This window comes from Dama dama, chromosome 13 (assembly GCF_033118175.1).
Source record: "Dama dama isolate Ldn47 chromosome 13, ASM3311817v1, whole genome shotgun sequence".
In the NCBI taxonomy this organism is placed as follows: Eukaryota; Metazoa; Chordata; class Mammalia; order Artiodactyla; family Cervidae; genus Dama; species Dama dama.
The window spans coordinates 49,789,229-49,808,703 of NC_083693.1; the positions used below are offsets into that span (position 1 = coordinate 49,789,229).

At 35.6% G+C, this 19,475-nt stretch overlaps 1 protein-coding gene across 5 annotated transcripts in view; it reads right to left on the reverse strand.

The window, feature by feature from the left end:
- The window catches only part of HECTD1 (HECT domain E3 ubiquitin protein ligase 1), a 74,381-nt gene that overhangs the window by 48,063 nt on the left and 6,843 nt on the right, over nt 1-19,475 (reverse strand). For all 5 annotated transcript variants that reach the window (XM_061159060.1, XM_061159058.1, XM_061159057.1 and 2 more), the window contains exons 3-10: nt 10,302-10,536; nt 6,704-6,931; nt 5,404-5,685; nt 5,036-5,306; nt 3,816-3,892; nt 3,632-3,730; nt 1,019-1,133; nt 232-406 (exon numbers count right to left, since the gene is read on the reverse strand). In XM_061159060.1, the coding sequence (XP_061015043.1) occupies nt 232-406; nt 1,019-1,133; nt 3,632-3,730; nt 3,816-3,892; nt 5,036-5,306; nt 5,404-5,685; nt 6,704-6,931; nt 10,302-10,536 (1,482 nt within the window). The remainder of the gene's footprint in view (nt 1-231; nt 407-1,018; nt 1,134-3,631; nt 3,731-3,815; nt 3,893-5,035; nt 5,307-5,403; nt 5,686-6,703; nt 6,932-10,301; nt 10,537-19,475) is intronic.

The window sequence follows — 19,475 nt, forward strand, 5'->3', positions numbered from 1 at the left end:
CCTAAAAATTTTCTCTAGAGTTGATATTCAGAGAGTTACAAAAACTGTCAGGTTAGTTTTCTTGATTTTCTAAACTACTTAAGTCAGATCATCAGAAGGAAAGATTTAATCTCCAATCTAATTTTTATTCTTACCATACCTTTTCAATATTAAAATAATGTCACATTCTTCTGGAAAAGGGAGATAGATAAAACTACATAAATAGTAAACACAAATAGTATGAATAGCTACCTTATTGAAGGCAGCATAGTCTGTTGAAATGTTTGTGCAAATACTGGCAGTAACCTTTTCAAGTATATAGGTGCCATCTCTGGATCTCCTTTCGGCTCATTACATTCTTCTTCATCTTTGTTTGTATCTTTCTTTTTCTTATCATCTCCTTTATTAACTGGACACATCCAATCACCTATAGACAAATATTGTTCAATAAAATACATTTTTTGGAAAAATTTTCAGGGAAAAAATATTAAAATGTACTCAACGATAGCTATCCTAATTAACAATAACCAAATTAGCACACTGTATCTATCAAAGATGTTCATAAAAATACTAAAGAACATATGTACCTCCAATGAGTTTAATCACAACTTAAGGAGATAATTTTGGATACTCTCAGTTCAGTTCAGTTCAGTCGCTCAGTCATGTCCGACTCTTTGCGACACCATGAAAAATTCCAAAAATATTTCAGAGACTCTGCATTCATCTACTTTGTGAAAATTTAAACATTTGGTCAAAGTATTTTGTCTACACAATAACCAACTATTCTTTATGACATTCCCACACCCTTAAACTTGTGATTTGGTCTTTTTGGAATCATGCAGCCACAGTCTCAAAGAACACAGAACAGTACACTGGTATAGGTTTGTCAAATATAAGAGCGTGTGTATAAAATCACTTTACTTCAAGAAAATTATTTCTTTATATAAGGAAGTTCATTTGTCTACAAAAAGCTACTTTTATGGTAGTGAAGCTGAAAAGTAATAGCAGATGGCATAAAAGGAAAGATACTACTACTCACCTGGAGACTGAAGAATAGCTACTACTTCACTATGGCCCCTTTCCCGAGCTTTATCTAATGGAGTTTTTCCATCTTCATCTCTCAGATCTGGATTTGCACCATGCCGTAAGAGAGTCTAGAAAGGAAAAGCATTTAACATGGATTTAATGATCAACACCTTATTTCTTCAATGTACAGTTCTGTGACCTTCAATTGCATCCACATACTTCAGAATGCAGACTTACAGAATTACTTAATCAGGCAGGTTATCAATTCAAATCTCTGCCTTTGCACACAACACTCTAAAGTTGTTTGTTTATATTTTGAAAAAAGTATAGATTTCAGTTGGTTATTTATTAACATCTCAAATTAAGTATGTTCACATCTGAACCTTTCATGTTCCCCATCAAGCCTCTCTTCTCAATTTCTTTACTTTAACAGAAGTACTAGATTTCAGTCTATACAACAGAGAATGCTGTCATCTGTGCCATAAAGAGTTTAGTGACAAGAGTTTCTAAGAGTGCCCTAGCAGATAGGATTTTTCACCCAAGTTACTAAAATCCATTCCACAATTTTTTTGCATGGACAGGTAATAATAACTATGCTGTTAACTTCTATCTGGCCAACACCAATTCTAAGACTCTCTAATTTAAAAGATGTTGAAATGTGTACGGTGGGAGGTAGTATCTTGGAATCAATTAAAAAACAGAAGAAACTGTGAAGAATGATGTGTGTGTGTGTTAGCTGCTTAGTTGTGTCCAACTCTTTGCAACCCCATAGACTGAAGCCCACCAGCCCCCACTGTCCATGGGATTCTCCAGGCTAGAACATTGGAGTGGACTGCCACTTCCTTCTCCAAAAGGAACTACAGAAAGAAAGAAAGTGAAGTTGTTCAGTTATGTCCAACTCTTTGTGACCCCGTGGACTGTAGCCTACCAGGCTCCCGCAACCATAGAATTTTCCAGCCAAGAGTACTGGAGTGGGCTGCCATTTCCTTCTCCAGAAGAACGATAAAACATGTTAAATGCTTAAGACCCTGGCTAGTAAAGAATAACTGCTTAATGAGTACCTATTATATCATTACTAGTAATGGCAGCTATAGTTCATTGTGGGCTAATATATAACCAAAATAGGCTAAGATTAGATACAATTCATTTGGTTCTTTCTCCCTCTCAGATATCTAAAACTGAAAAACAGCATGGGTTCAAAAAAAATAAATGCTCAGTAAAAATTTTTACTACCCTTAGAAATATCATTCCCTCTAAAAATTAACCAATTCAAACCGACAGAAGTTGAGCGTGAAGAGATCACCTAGAAGGCTAAGTTATTAACAAAGAATTTTCTTAACAACATAAACATGACAATAATAGCAGCTACCATTTAAGTGTCTACATACAATGTGCCAACTACTATACTAAGTGCTTTTCATGTATTTTTTTTCTAATCACAATGATAATGCTAGAAAGAACTTCCCTGGTGGTCCAATGGTTAAGACTCGGCACTTCCATTGCAGGCGGCACAGGTTTGATACCTGGTTCGGGAACTGAGATCCATGGTGTATATACAAATACAATGAAATATTACTCAGTCATAAAAGAGAATGAAATCTTACCATTTGTGATAACATGCATGGACCTTGATGGTATTGTGCTAAGTGAAATAAGTTGGACATAGAAAAATAAATACTGTATGATCTCACTTATATAAAGAATCTAAAAAATAAAACAAAGGAACAAATGTAAAAAACAGATTTGAGCAAACTCTGGGAGATGGCGAAGAACAGGGAAGCACGGTATGCTGCAGTCCATGGGGTCGCAGAGTCAAACACGACTGAGTAACTGAACAACAAAAGTCCTTTGCTAATGTAAGAATCAAAGCTATTATGATTCTTCTGCAAACAGAATATCTGCTAGATTGATAAACAGAAATAACAGAAACATGTATAAAGCTGTTCATTACCAGGAGAAAGAAATCGGGGGGAAAAACAAGTTTTCAGCAATAGCTGACTGGCTGAATACATTTGTACAGGTTAAGTATACAGATGTAAAAAAAGACCTCTATATACTAATAGGGAGAGGTCTCAATGTGTATTGCATATGCACTTAGTCACTTAGTTGTGTCTGACTCCTTGCAACCCCATGTATGGTAGCTCACCAGACTCCTTGTCCATAGGATTCTCCAGGCAAAAATACTGGAGTGGGAAGCCATTCCCTTTTCCAAGGATCTTCCCAACCCAGGGATCGAACCTGGGTTCAATCTTTACCATCTGAGCCTTGCAGGAGGATTCTTTACCATCTGAGCCACCAGGGAAGCTAGTGTATCATTAAACAATAATTAAATACTAACAATTTATATTTTTAAAGGAAAAAAGCAAAGTATAGATCAGTATATATGTTACATTTTGTATTTTAAAAAAATATTTTAAAATATTTTTGCTTGAACCTGTATTAAAAAAATAAATGGAAAGATTAAAAAAAAAAAAAAATGCTTACCTATAGAGGGCCAGGGAAAATGGAGGGAATGAAGAGAGTATGTAAGTATGGCTTCTCCAAATAAAAGTTTTTATATTATTCTAGTTTTAGAACAATGTAAATATTAAATATTAAATTAATAATTAAAAACCCTGGATTTTACCTTTGCTACTTGAGGTCTTCCAAAACAGGCAGCATAATGTAATGACGATGACCTTTGACCTCTATTAACATCAGCACCTCTTTCACAAAGAAATTCTACCTGTAAAATGATGGAGAATCATAAAGTTGCCTTATTAACATTTCTGTCTTTGATTTAAAACATTAACTTTTATTTATTAGCTTACCATTTCCTGAGTTCCAAATGCAGAAGCCCAGTTTAATAGAGTTTGACCTACATCATCCATAAAATTTACTTCAAAGGCTGAAAGTTTAAAGGAAAAAAATAAATCTTTTTTAAAGGCAACAAAATAATAATGAACTTTTCTAAAGTGGGAACCATTTAAAGAGTATTATTAACTGTTATTAATAATCACTAAATAGATGGCCAATTTTAAACATTTAGGTCAATTATATAGTAGTAAATAATCAGCAAACATAAATTCTGCTAAGAAAAAGTATTCCAAAATTTTTAAATTACTGGGGATTCACAAGGCTATAAGCCTTAAAAATAAACATAAGAAATAAAAAAACTAAATATACAATAAAACTAGAGAGTATTAGTTGCCTCATGCTGTAACTGAGGAAAAGAAGCCAAACCACATCTATACTCAAAGCAAAAGTCTGATGACCCAGAAGATCTTTTCTTTTTATTATACCATCTCTCTATTTACTTATTTTCCCCGTGCTGATGGCTCAGATGGTAAAGAATCTGCCTGCAATGTGGGAGACCCAGGTTCGATCCCTGGGCCAGGAAGATCCCCTGGAGAAGGGAATGGCAATCCACTCCAGCATTCTTGCCTGGAGAATTCCATGGACAGATGCTACAGTCCATGGAGTCACAAAGAGTCAGACACGACTGAGTGATGAATACTTTCACTTTTCACTTTCATGCAGTGCAGCATTCAGGATCTTAGTTCCCTACCCCAGGGGTCAAATCAGTGCCCCCTGCAATGGGAACACAGAGTCTTAACCACCAGACTGTCAAGGGAGTCCCCCATGAGTATCCGTCACCAGCTTATATTTGCTGATCAGCTCATGAAGCAGTCTAAAAAAATGTACTATATATCATGAAAATTCACTTGGGTCAGTTTCCATTAATCCTAAGAAAACAACAGCCCTCAATTCAATCTGCACTTAACCTTAGAATTGGTATGACTTCCTTCCAGCAATAAAACAGGTTAATTTCATTTACTCATTCAAAAAGCATTTATTCAGATCTTACCATGCACCAGACTGATAATTTATATACATAGGGAGGGGAGGTATGGAAGGCATTGGCCATTCTGTTTTCTGACACAACTGCTAAAAGTTTTTAAAAATTAAAAAAAAAAAAAAAAAAGCCTAGAAATTAAAAATAATTCCTTATCTCAGTTATCTTTTTATATTTTAAAAAATATTTTCCAACCTCCTGTGTCGATTGCATCTATAAGTGCATCGGTATCTTTACTTCGAATACAGTCTATAAGCTGCCGATGTGAGCGCTCCCCAGAACTATCCAATCTCCGAAGTCCTGGGATTCTGCCAGTGGATCCAGCACTAGATTTTGGCAAAGCCTTTCGTCCTTCAAATAATAGCACCAGGAGAAGGTCAACCAAACGCATGGTATCAAGCACACATCTTTCATCACCCTGCAATGCACTTTCAATTGAATCTGGAAGCTCTGACCTCAGGAGATCCTAAAAAGAGAATGGGAGGGAAAAAAGTTTTAATCTATTCTCATTATACAAAGACACTTCTTTGAAAAGATTAAATAAGATTCAAAACCACTCTTACGTGCGTTACTACTGGAGAGCCTCTGCAAAGTGTTGAGAGCAGACTTACAATTGTTGACACCTGGTTACTCAGCTTGGAATCTGCAGCTGTGGAAGGTGCTCCTGTGGTGCTGCGACTGGGTTTGCAAGCCGATGATGGCCCTGATACAGTACCACCAGCAGCAGCCATTCTAGATAACAGCTCTTCAGTTAATCCATGCTTGGCTAATGGAGCTGGGTCAACACCACGACGGGTAAATCGGTCAGCTAGTGACGCAAAACATCGCAGAGCTCCATCTGAAACCTAATGATGTAAAGAATATGCATGTGAATAAAATTCACTTAAAAAGGACTAGTACTCTTTACTTCAACAGTGAACTATTAAGAAAGGCAATTGCAGCAAAGGATACCACCAGTCTAGATTTGAATTCTGACTCCTCATTCTGGTAACTCTATAACCTGAGGATATTACTTAACTGTTCCTCAATTCTTACCTGCAAAATGGGAATAGTAACAGTACCTATAATTCATTGTATGAGCTCAAAAGAGATGATACATGTTAAGAAACTAGACTAACAGTAAAAAGCTCAATAAATCTTTACTATTATTACACATAACTAGGCCAAGATAACTGATGAATAGCAATGGAAAATAATTAACATCAAAATGGTAAAAAGGCACTAAAACTCAAGTTTTATTTTCTAAAGATGATAATTTAACAAAAATTTATACATTTAAAATTTTAAAAACTGTTGTTTTACTTGAATGAAAGCTACCCTTTTAAGTAAGCAAAATTGTGCTGAGCCAACAAATTTCACTGGGTATGAAGTGCAGCTTTAGAAATAATATATTTCTAAAATGTTTAAATCTTAAGAATAAACCCATGCCACTTTTGTAATTTAAAATGTCTCACTGCCAAAACAAACAAACAAAAAGATTACCATATAGAAATATAAAAGGAGAGAGAAGATGAGAGAAAGAGAAATTATCCTTACCTCATCAAACAAAAAGTTCCAATTACACTAAGGTTGACCCTTAAACAACATGAGTTTGAACTGCATGGGGCCACTTATATGTGGATATTTTTCCCCACTAAATTCATACTACAGAACTACACAATCCATAGTTGGCTGAATCCATAGCTTTAGAACCCCAGATAGGGATGGCAGACTATAAAGTTATATGCACATTTCCAACTGTGCAGAGGATCAGCACCTCTAACCCCCAGGTTGTTCAAGGGTCAACTTTATACCATAGTTATAACCAGTGGACACTATAAAATCGCTTTTTGAAAATAAAGTACACAGAAGCTATTTAATTACCTGATGATCTTCATGTTTTAATAAACTAGACAGAGATTCTACACAAATTTCTAAAGAAGAATCTTGAGGTTCCATTTTGCCACAGAGTCTTGACACCACAGCCATGGCAGAGTGCAAGGTGTCTTTATGAACCAGGTGTCCACTGTCACGAATGAAGGTAAGCACACAATTCAAACCACCAGCCTCGAAGACTGCTCCTGATTCACGAGTGCATATTAATTCTAAAACCTACAGCAAAATAAAATTAACAGAAAATACAGTAAGTCCAATTTTCATTTTCAAGAATTACAGAGAACATGATACACCCTACAAATGTATTAGTAGTCACATTTTAAAAAGTAAGGGCAGGGTCTGAGAAAGGGTGGGTGTGAGGGGCAGGAGCCATATCTGGCTGTGAAGATGGCAAGAAGTAGTCCCTGAAATAGCCCAAGAAGGTGACCAAGATGGACAGGGAAGATAAGGCATTCAAGTTGAAACAGAAATTAAAATAGAAGAAACTCAAGGAGCTAAAAGCAAAGGCTGTGAAAAGAGCCCCCTGGCCACAGGTGGAATTAAGAAATTGGGCAAAAAGCTGTCCCTTGTGCCTGAGGCAATGGTGATCTTTAATTCCATCCTTATTTAAACAACTGGATTCCCTACCATACAATGCTGCTATCAATAGCTAGAATGAAGTCTTGGAGGCTGTTGTACACACTTAACCTTTCATTAAAAAAAAAAAAAGTGAAGCAAAACAGAATAAATTAATTTTAACATATTTTATTTAGCACAATATGTCCAAGGTGTCATTATTTCAACATGTAATCAATATAAAAATTATTGGTATCTTTTGTGCATTTAGTCTTCAAAAACCCATGTATATTTTATACTTAAAACACACCTTAATTTGGGGTAGCCAAATCTGAAGTGTTCAACAGTCACATATAGCTACCATATTAGACAGCATAGGTTTAGGTGGTAAAACCTGCATGGCAAGCTAAGAACTACAAGTAATTTAGCAAAAGTCTATAAACGTCCTAGACATTAAAAAAACAAATCAATAAACGCCAACTATTACATTATTCATTATCTTCACACACACTCTATGAATATTAAGACATTAAAAATCACTTTTTGGGCAAGTTTCTCTGAGCCCACCCATGTGTCTATCCACAAGTACTGCACTCTTCTTCCTCCTAATAAACACCTTACTTGCTTCACTGTAAAAAAAATTTTTTAATAATTTTTTAAAAAATCACTTTTTGGAACTTCTCTGTGATCCACTGGCTAAAACTTCATACTCCCAATGCAGGGGGCACCAGGTTCCCTGGTCAGAGAACTAGATACCACATGCTGCAACTGCAGTGTTTTGCAGGCTGCAAGTAAGGATCCCATACCTAAAAGACCCAGAGCAGCCAAACAAATAAATAAATATTTAAACACAAAAAAATAAAAATCACATTTTCTAAATCATATGCTATTTAATATGTTCAGGTAGAACTAGAACTAGGGTCCATAGTTCTTACAGGCATACCAGAAATTTAGACTTTATTCTATAAGCAAGAAAAATGTTTTAAGCAGGGAAATAATATGATTGGATTTCCAGTTAATAACTGGGGGGAAAAGGGTATAGGAAGAGTGTAGAGGCAAACGCAAAAACTCAAGCATTAATATTCCTGAAAGGATGAGGGCTTAACCAAGGCAATAACAGCAGGAACAAACAGAAGAAAATAAACTAGAAAAGCACTTGATCATTAATTACATGTGTGGAATGGAGAAAAGGAAATAAAAGATAAAGTACAGGTTTCTGTCTAAAGTGACCAAATACAAGTTGATGCCACTTATCAAGAGAGGAGTTTATCTGTAACGAAAGACAATGAATTTAGGCAACCAGGTGAATATGTCCAATAGGCCTTTGAATATGGAGTCTAGAACTTGAGGGAGAAGTCGCTTCTAGAGATAAAGATGTAAAGGGCATATATTTATATATGAATGGTACTGATGCTCACAGATGAGACTGTCTAGGCAAATAGACAAATCTCATCTTAAAGCTTAAATATATAGCTTTAAGAAGGTAAAAACAGAACCTTAGGAAATACTACCACTTTAGAATTGAAGAATGAATTAACAATCTGCAAAAGAAAGAGAGAAAGGGAGAGCAGGGTATTAACAGATAAGAAAAAGTTTGAAAGTATAGCTCAGTGAATATATGCAATGGAGTAAAGTCCTAGTTCTGGAAGAAAACTGAAGTGATGTGAGCAAGAGGGGGAAAAACTCTGAACAGAAAAACGGATACCTCTTCCTCTGAGGCCAGACACAGACAGAAATACATCTACAAACACAGAGAAGAAAGTCAAGATATTAACACCTATAAAAACAACTCTCAAAGCAGGGGGAAGACATTTTCAGAGGTCGCTGATTTTTTTCTTTTAATAATAATACTATAACCGTAATTGTCTTTTTCTTTCTTATTCCTTTAGGAGCATAAGGTAGAGTTTTCTGAAAGTTATATGAAATGTGATAGAGCAACAGGCTGAATGCAGAAGCAGATATTAGGATCTGGCTGTCTTCTATTAAGTCACACATTTCAAACAAGACTCACAAAAATGCCTAACAATGCTACTTTTCTCACTAAATTTCTCTTTCTTCAGGGTATATTTTCATTAAAAAATGTAATGTAAACACATAATGAGCTTGTTATTTTATAATAAATGAATAAATGTTTCTAAAGTCTGTTTTAATATCTAATACGGTAAATAGAAACAAGCAGAACCTACATAAACAAAAGCTCTTAGCGGGTCCTTAATAATTTAAGACTTATAAAGGGATCCTAAGACAAAAAGTTTGAAAACTGCTGAACTAGAGCAGCAAGAATCATAAAAAGAATGAAAACATTTAGGAATAAAAAAAAAAAAGAGAATCACATAAAGTCTAAATATGTTCACCAAGCAGCTCCAATAAACTACTTACCAGTACTGATGCTTTTAGAGTTACATAAAGTTAATAATTAGCCCCATCAGGAATAAAATGAAACAGCTAACTCTAACAGGAGTATAGCAAAATAATTAAATTCACAGGCCCTAGAATCAGACTTCCTAATCTTCAAGTTACTCATCACTGAATCTTGGCTCTCTGTCACTAACTACCTGCCTCACCCCAAGCAAGTTACTTAATCTCACTATGCTTGTATTTTTTTCACCTACAAAATATAAGTGATGATATTAGCAGCACCTACCTCATACAGAGTTGTCATGAAGTTAAATGAGTTAATACAGGCAAAGTGTTTAGAATGATGCCTAGCAGATTAGTGTTAGTTGTCACGGTTGTCGTTAACACATGCATATAAAGTCATTTTGCATAAGATGAGAACTAACCTGTATCAACAGGTTAGTGGCTACCAGAAACCAAACAGCACTGAGGCAACACAGAAAAGCACCACCAGTGACCTACAATTTTTCTTTAAAGATTTCTTTTCCCAAGGCATGTGGGATCTCTTTTTGTACCACAAGGACTATGACTTCCACTGTTCTCAACCACTCTCAATAAAAGCTTTTTTGCAAAATGTACTTTTCACTCTCTGAGAAATCTTCAAATGTACCAATAAATAATTATTAAGACTTACCTTTACACACTGTTCGGCTAAGTCTCTGCTTGTTCTGTTGTTAAGTTCAACCACAACCAAACGATTGCAAAGTGCTTTTATAGCTCCATCTACCCCAACAATCCTTCGGGTGCATTCTGCAGATACGTCCAGGTAGTATGTTATGGCACGGGCTGTTACCTCTAACACATTGTCTGGAGCACTTTCATCAAGAAAAATTTTGCAGAGGGCTGGTAAGAAAGTGCGAGGAGGACATCTGTAGTGAAAGAAATCATATTACACTCAGGATTACTAAATTCTTAACATCCAAAAGTCACCAATATAACATAAGAAAAACTATCACATAATATATTATGTTCAGTACTCCTTTCCACATGTATATTAGTTAATATTTCTCATATTGCTTTTGTTTCCTTAATAGCACTCACATGCTAATTTCATCATTACTGAAAATATCAAGTTGTAAACAGTTTAACGTAGCAGCATTAACTTGAAATCATGTTCAAAAAACATTCCTATTCAATACTCAGCTCCAACATCAACTCTGTAAAACCTTCCCTAACCTCTCCAAATAGTTAAGTGGTACTTTCATGTTCCTAAAGCCTCATAAAAACAGTACCCACACTGTTTAATGTATCATTTTATTTCCTTATTTACATTAAGAGTTCCTGAATGCCAGGAACGTTGTTCAATTCATATTTTATGGGAATTGTTCAATTCATGTTTCATGGGAACAAATGCTGATTTGGGATTTAACAGACCACGGTAAGACACAGAACAACAGCTGTCTGACCTTTCTGGTCCTGTTTCCTCATTTGTAAACCGAAGGTAATATCTAAACAGTATCTACTTTATATGAATATTATGAAGATTTGATGAAATTATACACATTCAAGACTTAGCTCAGTACCTTGGCACCATATTAAGCTAATTAACATTAGCTCCCCTTCCCTCCTATGAATAGCTAATGTCTGCTATATAAACCTGCATATGACAGCTTTATCAAAAACACATTTTACATTTTTAAATCAACGTTTTTCAACACCTAAATGATAAAAAAACATAAATTACATTTAGTAGAGATCACAGTTATATGCCATCAAACACTTGAACCTACCTGCATAAGCTAAACTTTAAATGAGCAACAGATATCACAAAAGGCACTATAGTCATCCCTCCATATTCAAAGAGGAAAGATTTCAGGGCCCCCTGTAGACACCAAAATCTCAGGATATTCAAGTTCATAAATTAAGTGGTGTGGATACAGAGAGCTTACTGTATTCTCAACATTTCAGTTGAATTGTTTTTCGTCCAAATTTTAGTCTGCACATAACTTTGGTAGTTTTTAAAAAATATCTGTATGGATGCCAAAGTAACTTTGCCCTTTCTACTCTGCTTGGATGATGTTCACTTTAGGGGTCCAGCAGCAGGAATATTATCAAAGATACAGATCTCTTGCATGCAGTGATTAAACCCAAGTGTGTTCTATTAGCCAACATCATTGGCAACCTAGGTCACATTGTTTCGTTGCTGTTGTTCAGTCACCAAGTCACGTCCAACTCTTTATGACGCCATGAACTGCGGCATGCCAGGCTCTCCTGTCCTTCATTTTCTCACTGAGCTTGCTCAAACTCATGTCCACTGAGTTGCTGATGCCATCCAACCATCTCATCCTCTGTCTCACCCTTCTCTTCTTGCCCTCAATCTTTCCCAGAATCAGGATCTTTTCCAATGAGTCAGCTCTTTGCATCAGGTGGCCAAAGTACTAGCACTTCCGCACCAGTCCTTCCAATGAATATTCAGGGTTGATTTCCTTTAGGATTGACTGGTTTCATCTTGCAGTCCAAGGGACTCTCAAGAGTCTTCTCCAGCACCACAGTTCGAAAGCATCATTTCTTCAGCGCTCAGCCTTCTATTTTTTTAATTAATTTATTTTAATTGAAGGCCAATTACTTTATAATACTGTGGTGGTTTTTGCCATACATCAACATGAATCAGCCACGAGTGTACATGTGTCCACCCATCCCGAACCCCCTCCCACCTCCCCCCCAATCCCATCCCTCTGGGTTGTCCCAGTGCATGAGTTCCCTATTTCATGCATCAAATTTGGACTGGTCATCTATTTCACATATGGTAATATACATGTTTCAATGCTGTTCTCTCCAATCATCCCACCCTCACCTTTTCCCAGAGTCAGAAAGTCTATTCTTTACATCTTTGTCTCTTTTGCTGTCCTGCATATAGGGTTGTCGTTACCATCTTTATAGTCCAACTCTCACATCTGTACGTGACTACTGGAAAAACCATAGCTTTGACTATACGGACTTTTGTTGGCAAAGTGATGCCTCTGCTTGTTAATACACTGTCTAAGTCTGTTATAGCTTTTCTTCCAAAGAGCAAGCGTCTTTTCATTTCATAACTGCAGTCACCATCCACACTGATTTTGGAGCCCAAGAAAATGAAATCTGACTGTTTCCATATTTTCCCCATCTATTTGCCATGAAGTGATAGAACTGGATGCCATGATCTTAGTTTTTTGAATTTTTACTTTTAAGCCAGTTTTTTCACTCTCCTCTTTCAGCTTCATCAAGAGGCTCTTTAGTTTCTCTCCACTTTCTGTCACTAAAGTGGTATCATCTGCATATCTGAGGTTGTGGATATTCCTCCCAGCAATCTTGATTCCAGCCTGTGATTCATATCCAGCCCTGCATTTCACATGATGTACTCTGCATATAAGTTAAATAAGCAGGGTGACAATATACAGCCTTGACATATTCCTCTCCCAATTTAGTTACTTGTAATTTGTCTGCGGAGGAGGATAAGATTAGATTATGGAAGACAGTCCAGTAGTTCTCAGGGAAGATGAGAATGACTAGCATATTGAAATCTTGAAGCATTTTTACTGCTCTCTGAATTGGCATATGTAGTATTAATATACTGAAGAGATAAGATTGTAAAAGTGTTAATACTACTGAGAAACAACACAGTCTTATTAAAAAGTAGTTTCCCCCCCTCCCTGAGAAAACAGTAGCTTTTGAAAAAAGAATAAAATAAAATATTTAAGTTGATAGTCATCACATTAAATGGCAAGAATGGATCTACCATATGCTTTATATTAAGAATAAGAAAATTATTCATCTATCTTACACAGTACAAAAAAACTAGTCATCAAAAAACAAAATTTAAGAGAAATGTTTAGTGTAACTACCTATATTTCATGGGGAAATAAGCTATGTTCCCTGCTTGTGTTCTTTAACAAGTATAAAGGGACAATTAAAAACCAAAAAACCAGAAAGTTCTCAACACAGATTCTCAGCTTTTAACTGTGATTAATTTTATTTCAAAAAGAAAATAAAAGTATTCTGCATAAGTAAAAGCTTATTTTATGTCAGGTATAATAAAAACCTGCTTTGGGAACTTTTTAAAGGTGTGGTACAAAATATCTGTTGTAAACTTCTGGCTGTTGGACAAGAAAAAAAAAATTTTTGTTTTCCTAGCTCCTGAGTTACTTTTTCAATCATGAGAAAGTATTTTAGGCATATTCACTAGTTTTTCAATTCAGAAACCAAAGCAATTTACAAAAACCTCAACAATACAAATTAACTAGAAATTGAGCAAAAGAAGTAGAGAAAACATTCCAAGAGTAATTAATGGATTCTGAAAAGTACAAAATAGTTGAAAGAACTATAGTTATATTACTTGAAAGTTCATACTGCAACTAATACAAATTATTAACAAGTGCTGTTTTTTTAACATTCTGCTTGATAGCATGCTTTAAGACAGTCATCATGATAAGGCCTTAAAACCATCTTTTTACTTGTTGGTTAGTATCAATTTCTTTCTATCATTTCCAAAGTAACCCTGTGTTGATAGGTATTTCATCTAGGTCTTTAAATTCAACCTGAGCTTCATGGTAATTCAATAAGCACCTGACTATGCTCTTATGAACAAGACCTTCATGTTTCTTTCCTTTTTCCCAGGCAAAAACCACAAACACAACTTTCCCTTGGTGTGAATCCATGTTAACAGACACGAAGAAAAAAATGTACATAAGCAAGAAAATTCAATGAGTTATTTCACACCTTGTCTTCAACTTTCTCTTGGCTTAGTGATCCCTTGATTTTCCATTCTAGCCTCAGTTCTAAACTCCCTTCTCTTCTCTAGTTGATCTCATCTGTTTCCTTTGTTTATACACTCATCTACATACCGTGTATGTATATAAATCTCATCTACATACCGTGAAAACTCCCAAAATATTATCTCTACCCCAGACCAACTAAATCACTATCATTATCTCTATTTAGAATGATCACAGGCATATTAAAATAAACATATTCAAAACAAATATGCCTCCTCCCAAATCACTGCTTTGCAAATGTCACAACCATCCAGAAAGCCAGAAACCTGACAATCGTCCTTCGTTCTCCCCCTTAATTTTGCTCACATTACACATCCAATCCATTAGTTAAACCCCAACAATTTTCTCTCTAAAATATATCCTAAGTCTGTCCACTTCTCTCCACACCATCTTTTACAAACCTAATCTAAACTAACTTCAAACTCTTGCTTAAACTACTGAAATAGCCACTTGGACATCCACATAAGAGATGTTTCACTTATGATGTTTCACATAAGATGTTTCACATAAGAGATGTTTCCTCACCACTGCTGAGGAAGGTATTTCTAGAGGGAAGAGGAAGTCTGTCTGGAATAACGTGTAAGAGCATGAGCAAGACAAAGAGAGCATTTGTATAGGGGCACGTCCCGGTAAGGAGCAACTGATACAGACAAGGGAAGTGATCAAATAAATAAGTACATAAATATATTGAGGACAATGGGAGCCAGATTTCTCACTGTAGCCTGGAGACGCAAACACAGAAAAAAGAAAACTAGAATGAACCCTGTGGTGTTAGATTTGAACTGGGGATGAACTCAGCAGGATGAACCGATAGAAAGATAAAAATAAAGATACTAATGTGTGAGATGCTCCCTCTGCCTAAAATGTGTTTCTCCCAATTCTGCCCATGGCTGTTTCTTTGTCATCCTTCCTGAACGTCACCTCCTGAGTCTCAGGCTTACTTTCTAACTATCCACAACAGGACTCCTGGTTTGGTTTTTTTTTTTTTTTTTTTTGGTCTTAATTTACTTTGACAATTTATATTTATATTTCATTTTCTGTTGTCCACTATAACTCTCTCCTTAAAATCTGCAAGCTCCTTGGGAATAGAGCTGTATTTCACACAGCACCCAACAGAGTTCTCTGCATATGGGAAGATACTCAAGTTTTATTTCTGAATGAATGATATCAAGAAAAGGTAAGAACTTTCTTGCTTATGGAAAGAGAAACCAAACAAAAGGATCCCATCAGTTCTCTTAGTGATCTGCTTCTTCATCCTGATGCCCAGCCCCTCTCTAACATGTCTCCACCCCCACAACACACAAGCCTTCATCCTAGCCCAGTCTCTATCAGGTCTCCTTCCCCTGCCCTACACCTTCCCACAACACAAAAAGTAAATCCACTTTTATCTCTCATTTTCCATAGAACTGTTCTGAATTTCAATTGTGGTGGTGGTTACACGACTCTGTGTTTGTTAAAATCCATATGTAATTTTTAAAAAGTTAAGAGAAAATTAAATTGCATGTATAAATAATCACAGTCCTTCCTGAATAGTACTAAAAGAATACATCTATGGCACAGAAGTTTAGATTAATCACAATTAAAGAGTTATTAAAACTTTTAAACTCGCTAAATATTTACCTCTTATATCATAGGTAGAAATTACTTTTACATATTAAATCCAATCCAGTACTATACTAGACCAACTTACAGACCCAAAGGTGGCCAAATTAGGAAACTTTAAGATTGCTCACAGTCTCCACAGAACTACCGTCAGACCAGTCAACCACAAAAATGAGACTAAGTAGAATCTTCAGATGAATCCAACTTAAGCAAGTTTCCAAAATACTACCTGCAATGACGAAAGAATCTTTCCCTAATGGAAGCAGAGATAACTTAAAACAAGAACAAAAAAAGTTTCATGAGGTTACAAAGAACTTCCCTTGAGAACTGTAATATCTTCTATACTATTACTACCATATGCTTTTTCCACACTATATCACTTAGACTTGGGCCAAGACTTCAGAAGATGTACAATTTTAAGAAAATAAACATTTTAAAAATAAAGTTATCTATAATAGTGATGTTTTACTGAATACGGTCTGTAAATTGAACACTTACTTTTAAAAAACTAAAAATTAAAAACTAAAAATTTTAAATGTAACAGATTAATAAATTTTGTTTTCTGAGGATAATAAATAACATCTTTTGACCCACTTTATCTTTTATTCCATTCTTGCCCCTGCTCCCATTCTGGACTTTGTATTTCTTAACTAACAATAACTCCTGGCATAACAGTTAAAAATTACAGCTTTCCCTCTAAAAGAAAAAGGAGTCAAATTCCAGTATGTAGACTCTGCTGTTGTTCAGGATTTCTTCAATGTGTTCAGTATCTGGATATTAGCTATTGTACACCAGGCACTATGCTTAGCAATGGAAAACAAAAGTAATAGCATGTATGTGTGAGATACAGCAGAGGTCTTTGAAGGCATCTAAATTGTATTCACTAGGTAAAGAGCACAAAAGATTTTATAAAAGGAAATGATACAGTCAAATCAGTATTTCAGACTATAACCAATTACATTTCAATAAAACTGGGGGAAAAAATACCATAAAAATATTTTATGACTGTAGCTCTGCGTATTGTTAGCTTATAGGCAGGGGCATCTGTTATGAAGTCACTAGCACTACATGAACATAATCATTTCCCCAAATCCATTCTCAGTGTTACCATTCTTTTCAATCTTTTACTTCAGGGAGAAAATAGATGTCATCAGACAGAAATCTCTTCAGTTTTTCCCATCAAACCTAAAAATCTTCATCTTTCCTGCCTTACAATAAAAAACACATTACCATAAGTCTATCTCTTCACCAGTGCATCAGAGCTTTGACACTCAGTGTGGGATTTTTCTGACCAACAGCTTCTGCATTATTTGAGAACATACTAGGAATGCAGAATATCAGGCACCACACCAGATCAAATGAATCAGAATTTGCATCTTAACGATCCCCAGGTGATTCACAGTATGCACATTAAAGTTTAAAAAGCACGGCTATTGACAGCAGCCAATGCTCTCCCAGTCTCTCATAATCTGCATACTACGAATTCTCCATTCTCTGTCCTCTATGACCGCTAAAAGAAAAAGCCCCACACTATTTTTCCCAGTACAATTTTCTCAAAAAAGTTTTCCACACTCCGGTCTCCATTTCTTCCTGTTACTCCTCAACCCATTCAAATCTGGTCCTCAAACCACTCCACTCAGCTCTCATTAAGATCAATGATCTTGAGAATGTTGCTAAATCCAAAGGACATCTTTGAGTCTTCACCATACTTGACCTCTCACCCATGTTCAGCACAACTGTCCTTCCTCTTCTTTAATCACTCTCTTTCTTGTGTTGACATGTGCACTAATGATGTAAAAGCAATGGTGGATAAAACTGCTGGTGCTTTAGCATGAATTAAGGCAGCAGCATTAAACTGTACCATTGGTAATTGTTTTGTATTTTCACTGCCAAACTATGGCATGAAAAAAAAGGTCAATTTCACTACAAAATAACTTTGATAAAGCAAATATATATATACACATATATTTTACTAAACCTCAAGCCTTTTCTCTTTAATTAATTTTTAAAAAGTTTACAACATTGTGTTGGTTTCTGTCACACAATCTCAAACCTTTTCATACATATTTTTTTAATATCCCACTTAAACAAATGGGAAGTAAGCATAAAGTACTTCTGCATATTCAAGAAAGATGGTTCTGTCAAGGAAATGCTGGAGAGTTGAACTAGCCACTTGTTTCATGCAACATCATTGTTACCTGAAAGAACTTTAGACAAATTGTGGTTACTCAGACTTGGATATCTAGCTAACATTTCCTCAAAAATTAACCAAGCAAGCATTCCACCTCAAGGAAAAAACAACTGACAATATTTGCTGCCAGTGATAACATTTGAGCTTTCAAGCAAAAATTACAACTTTGAAAAACTTGCTCCTGCCACCATGAGCTTGACAGCATCCCATTATTTGAAGACTTTTCTGATTAAGTACTTATAATAACAAATATGACTTTGTGACAGTGTAGAATGGCATATGGCAACATTAGGAATATCTGTATAACTCATCAGATCAATATTTTTCACATGACCAGTGCAAGATCTTTTAAACTTATACATGGGTTAAAAAAAAAAAACAAAACCCACTCAAAGTACCAAACAGGCCAATAGATTTTAATCTATAAGAGTACAAGTTCACTGACATGATTTCAGAATCCACATTATCATTAACTCTTAAGAAACTATCACTTTGCCCACTTTGGGTATGATATCAAAGGAGACTATACATAATTATGTAAAGACATCATTACCACATTCCTCCCTTTCCCAGCTACATCTATTGGAGGATGATAATTTTTTCATATATTGTAATCAAAACAACATAATGCAACACAATAAATGCAAAGCAGATATGAGAATCTAGCCAAATCCAAATGCATGATCTCCACCTCTCAAAAACATGGTCCTCCTGGGAATTTCTTGGTGGTCCAGTGGTTAGGACTTAATGCTTTCACTGCAGGGGTCCGGTTTCAATCCCTGGTTGGAGAACTAAGATCCCACAAGTCATGTGGTATGGTCAAAAACAAAAACAAAAACATGGTCCTCTTTTGATTTTCTCTCTCACTGAATGGCATCAACATCCATTGCAATCTGAATTATCCACGGTACTGTCTTCTTCCTCTCTCTCACATCCAATCATTCAACTATTTGACTATTCTACCTCCAAAATCTAAGTCTACAAGCATTTATTCTGTCCTCATCATCCATTTATTATCCATAGAGCAGAAAAAATTAGTATTTTTAAAAGACATATTTAATCCCATCACTCACTCTTTTACATCACTGCTCTTAAGAAAAAACCAAAAGCATACACAAGATTCCATCTGATCTTGCCCCAACTTTCAGCACAGTTCTCCAGATAGCTTTCTATGCCCAGTTATACTACCTTTCTCCAAATTCCTCAACCACGACATGCTCATCCCACTTCAAAATTCTTCACGGTGCCTTCCCTTTAAACATCC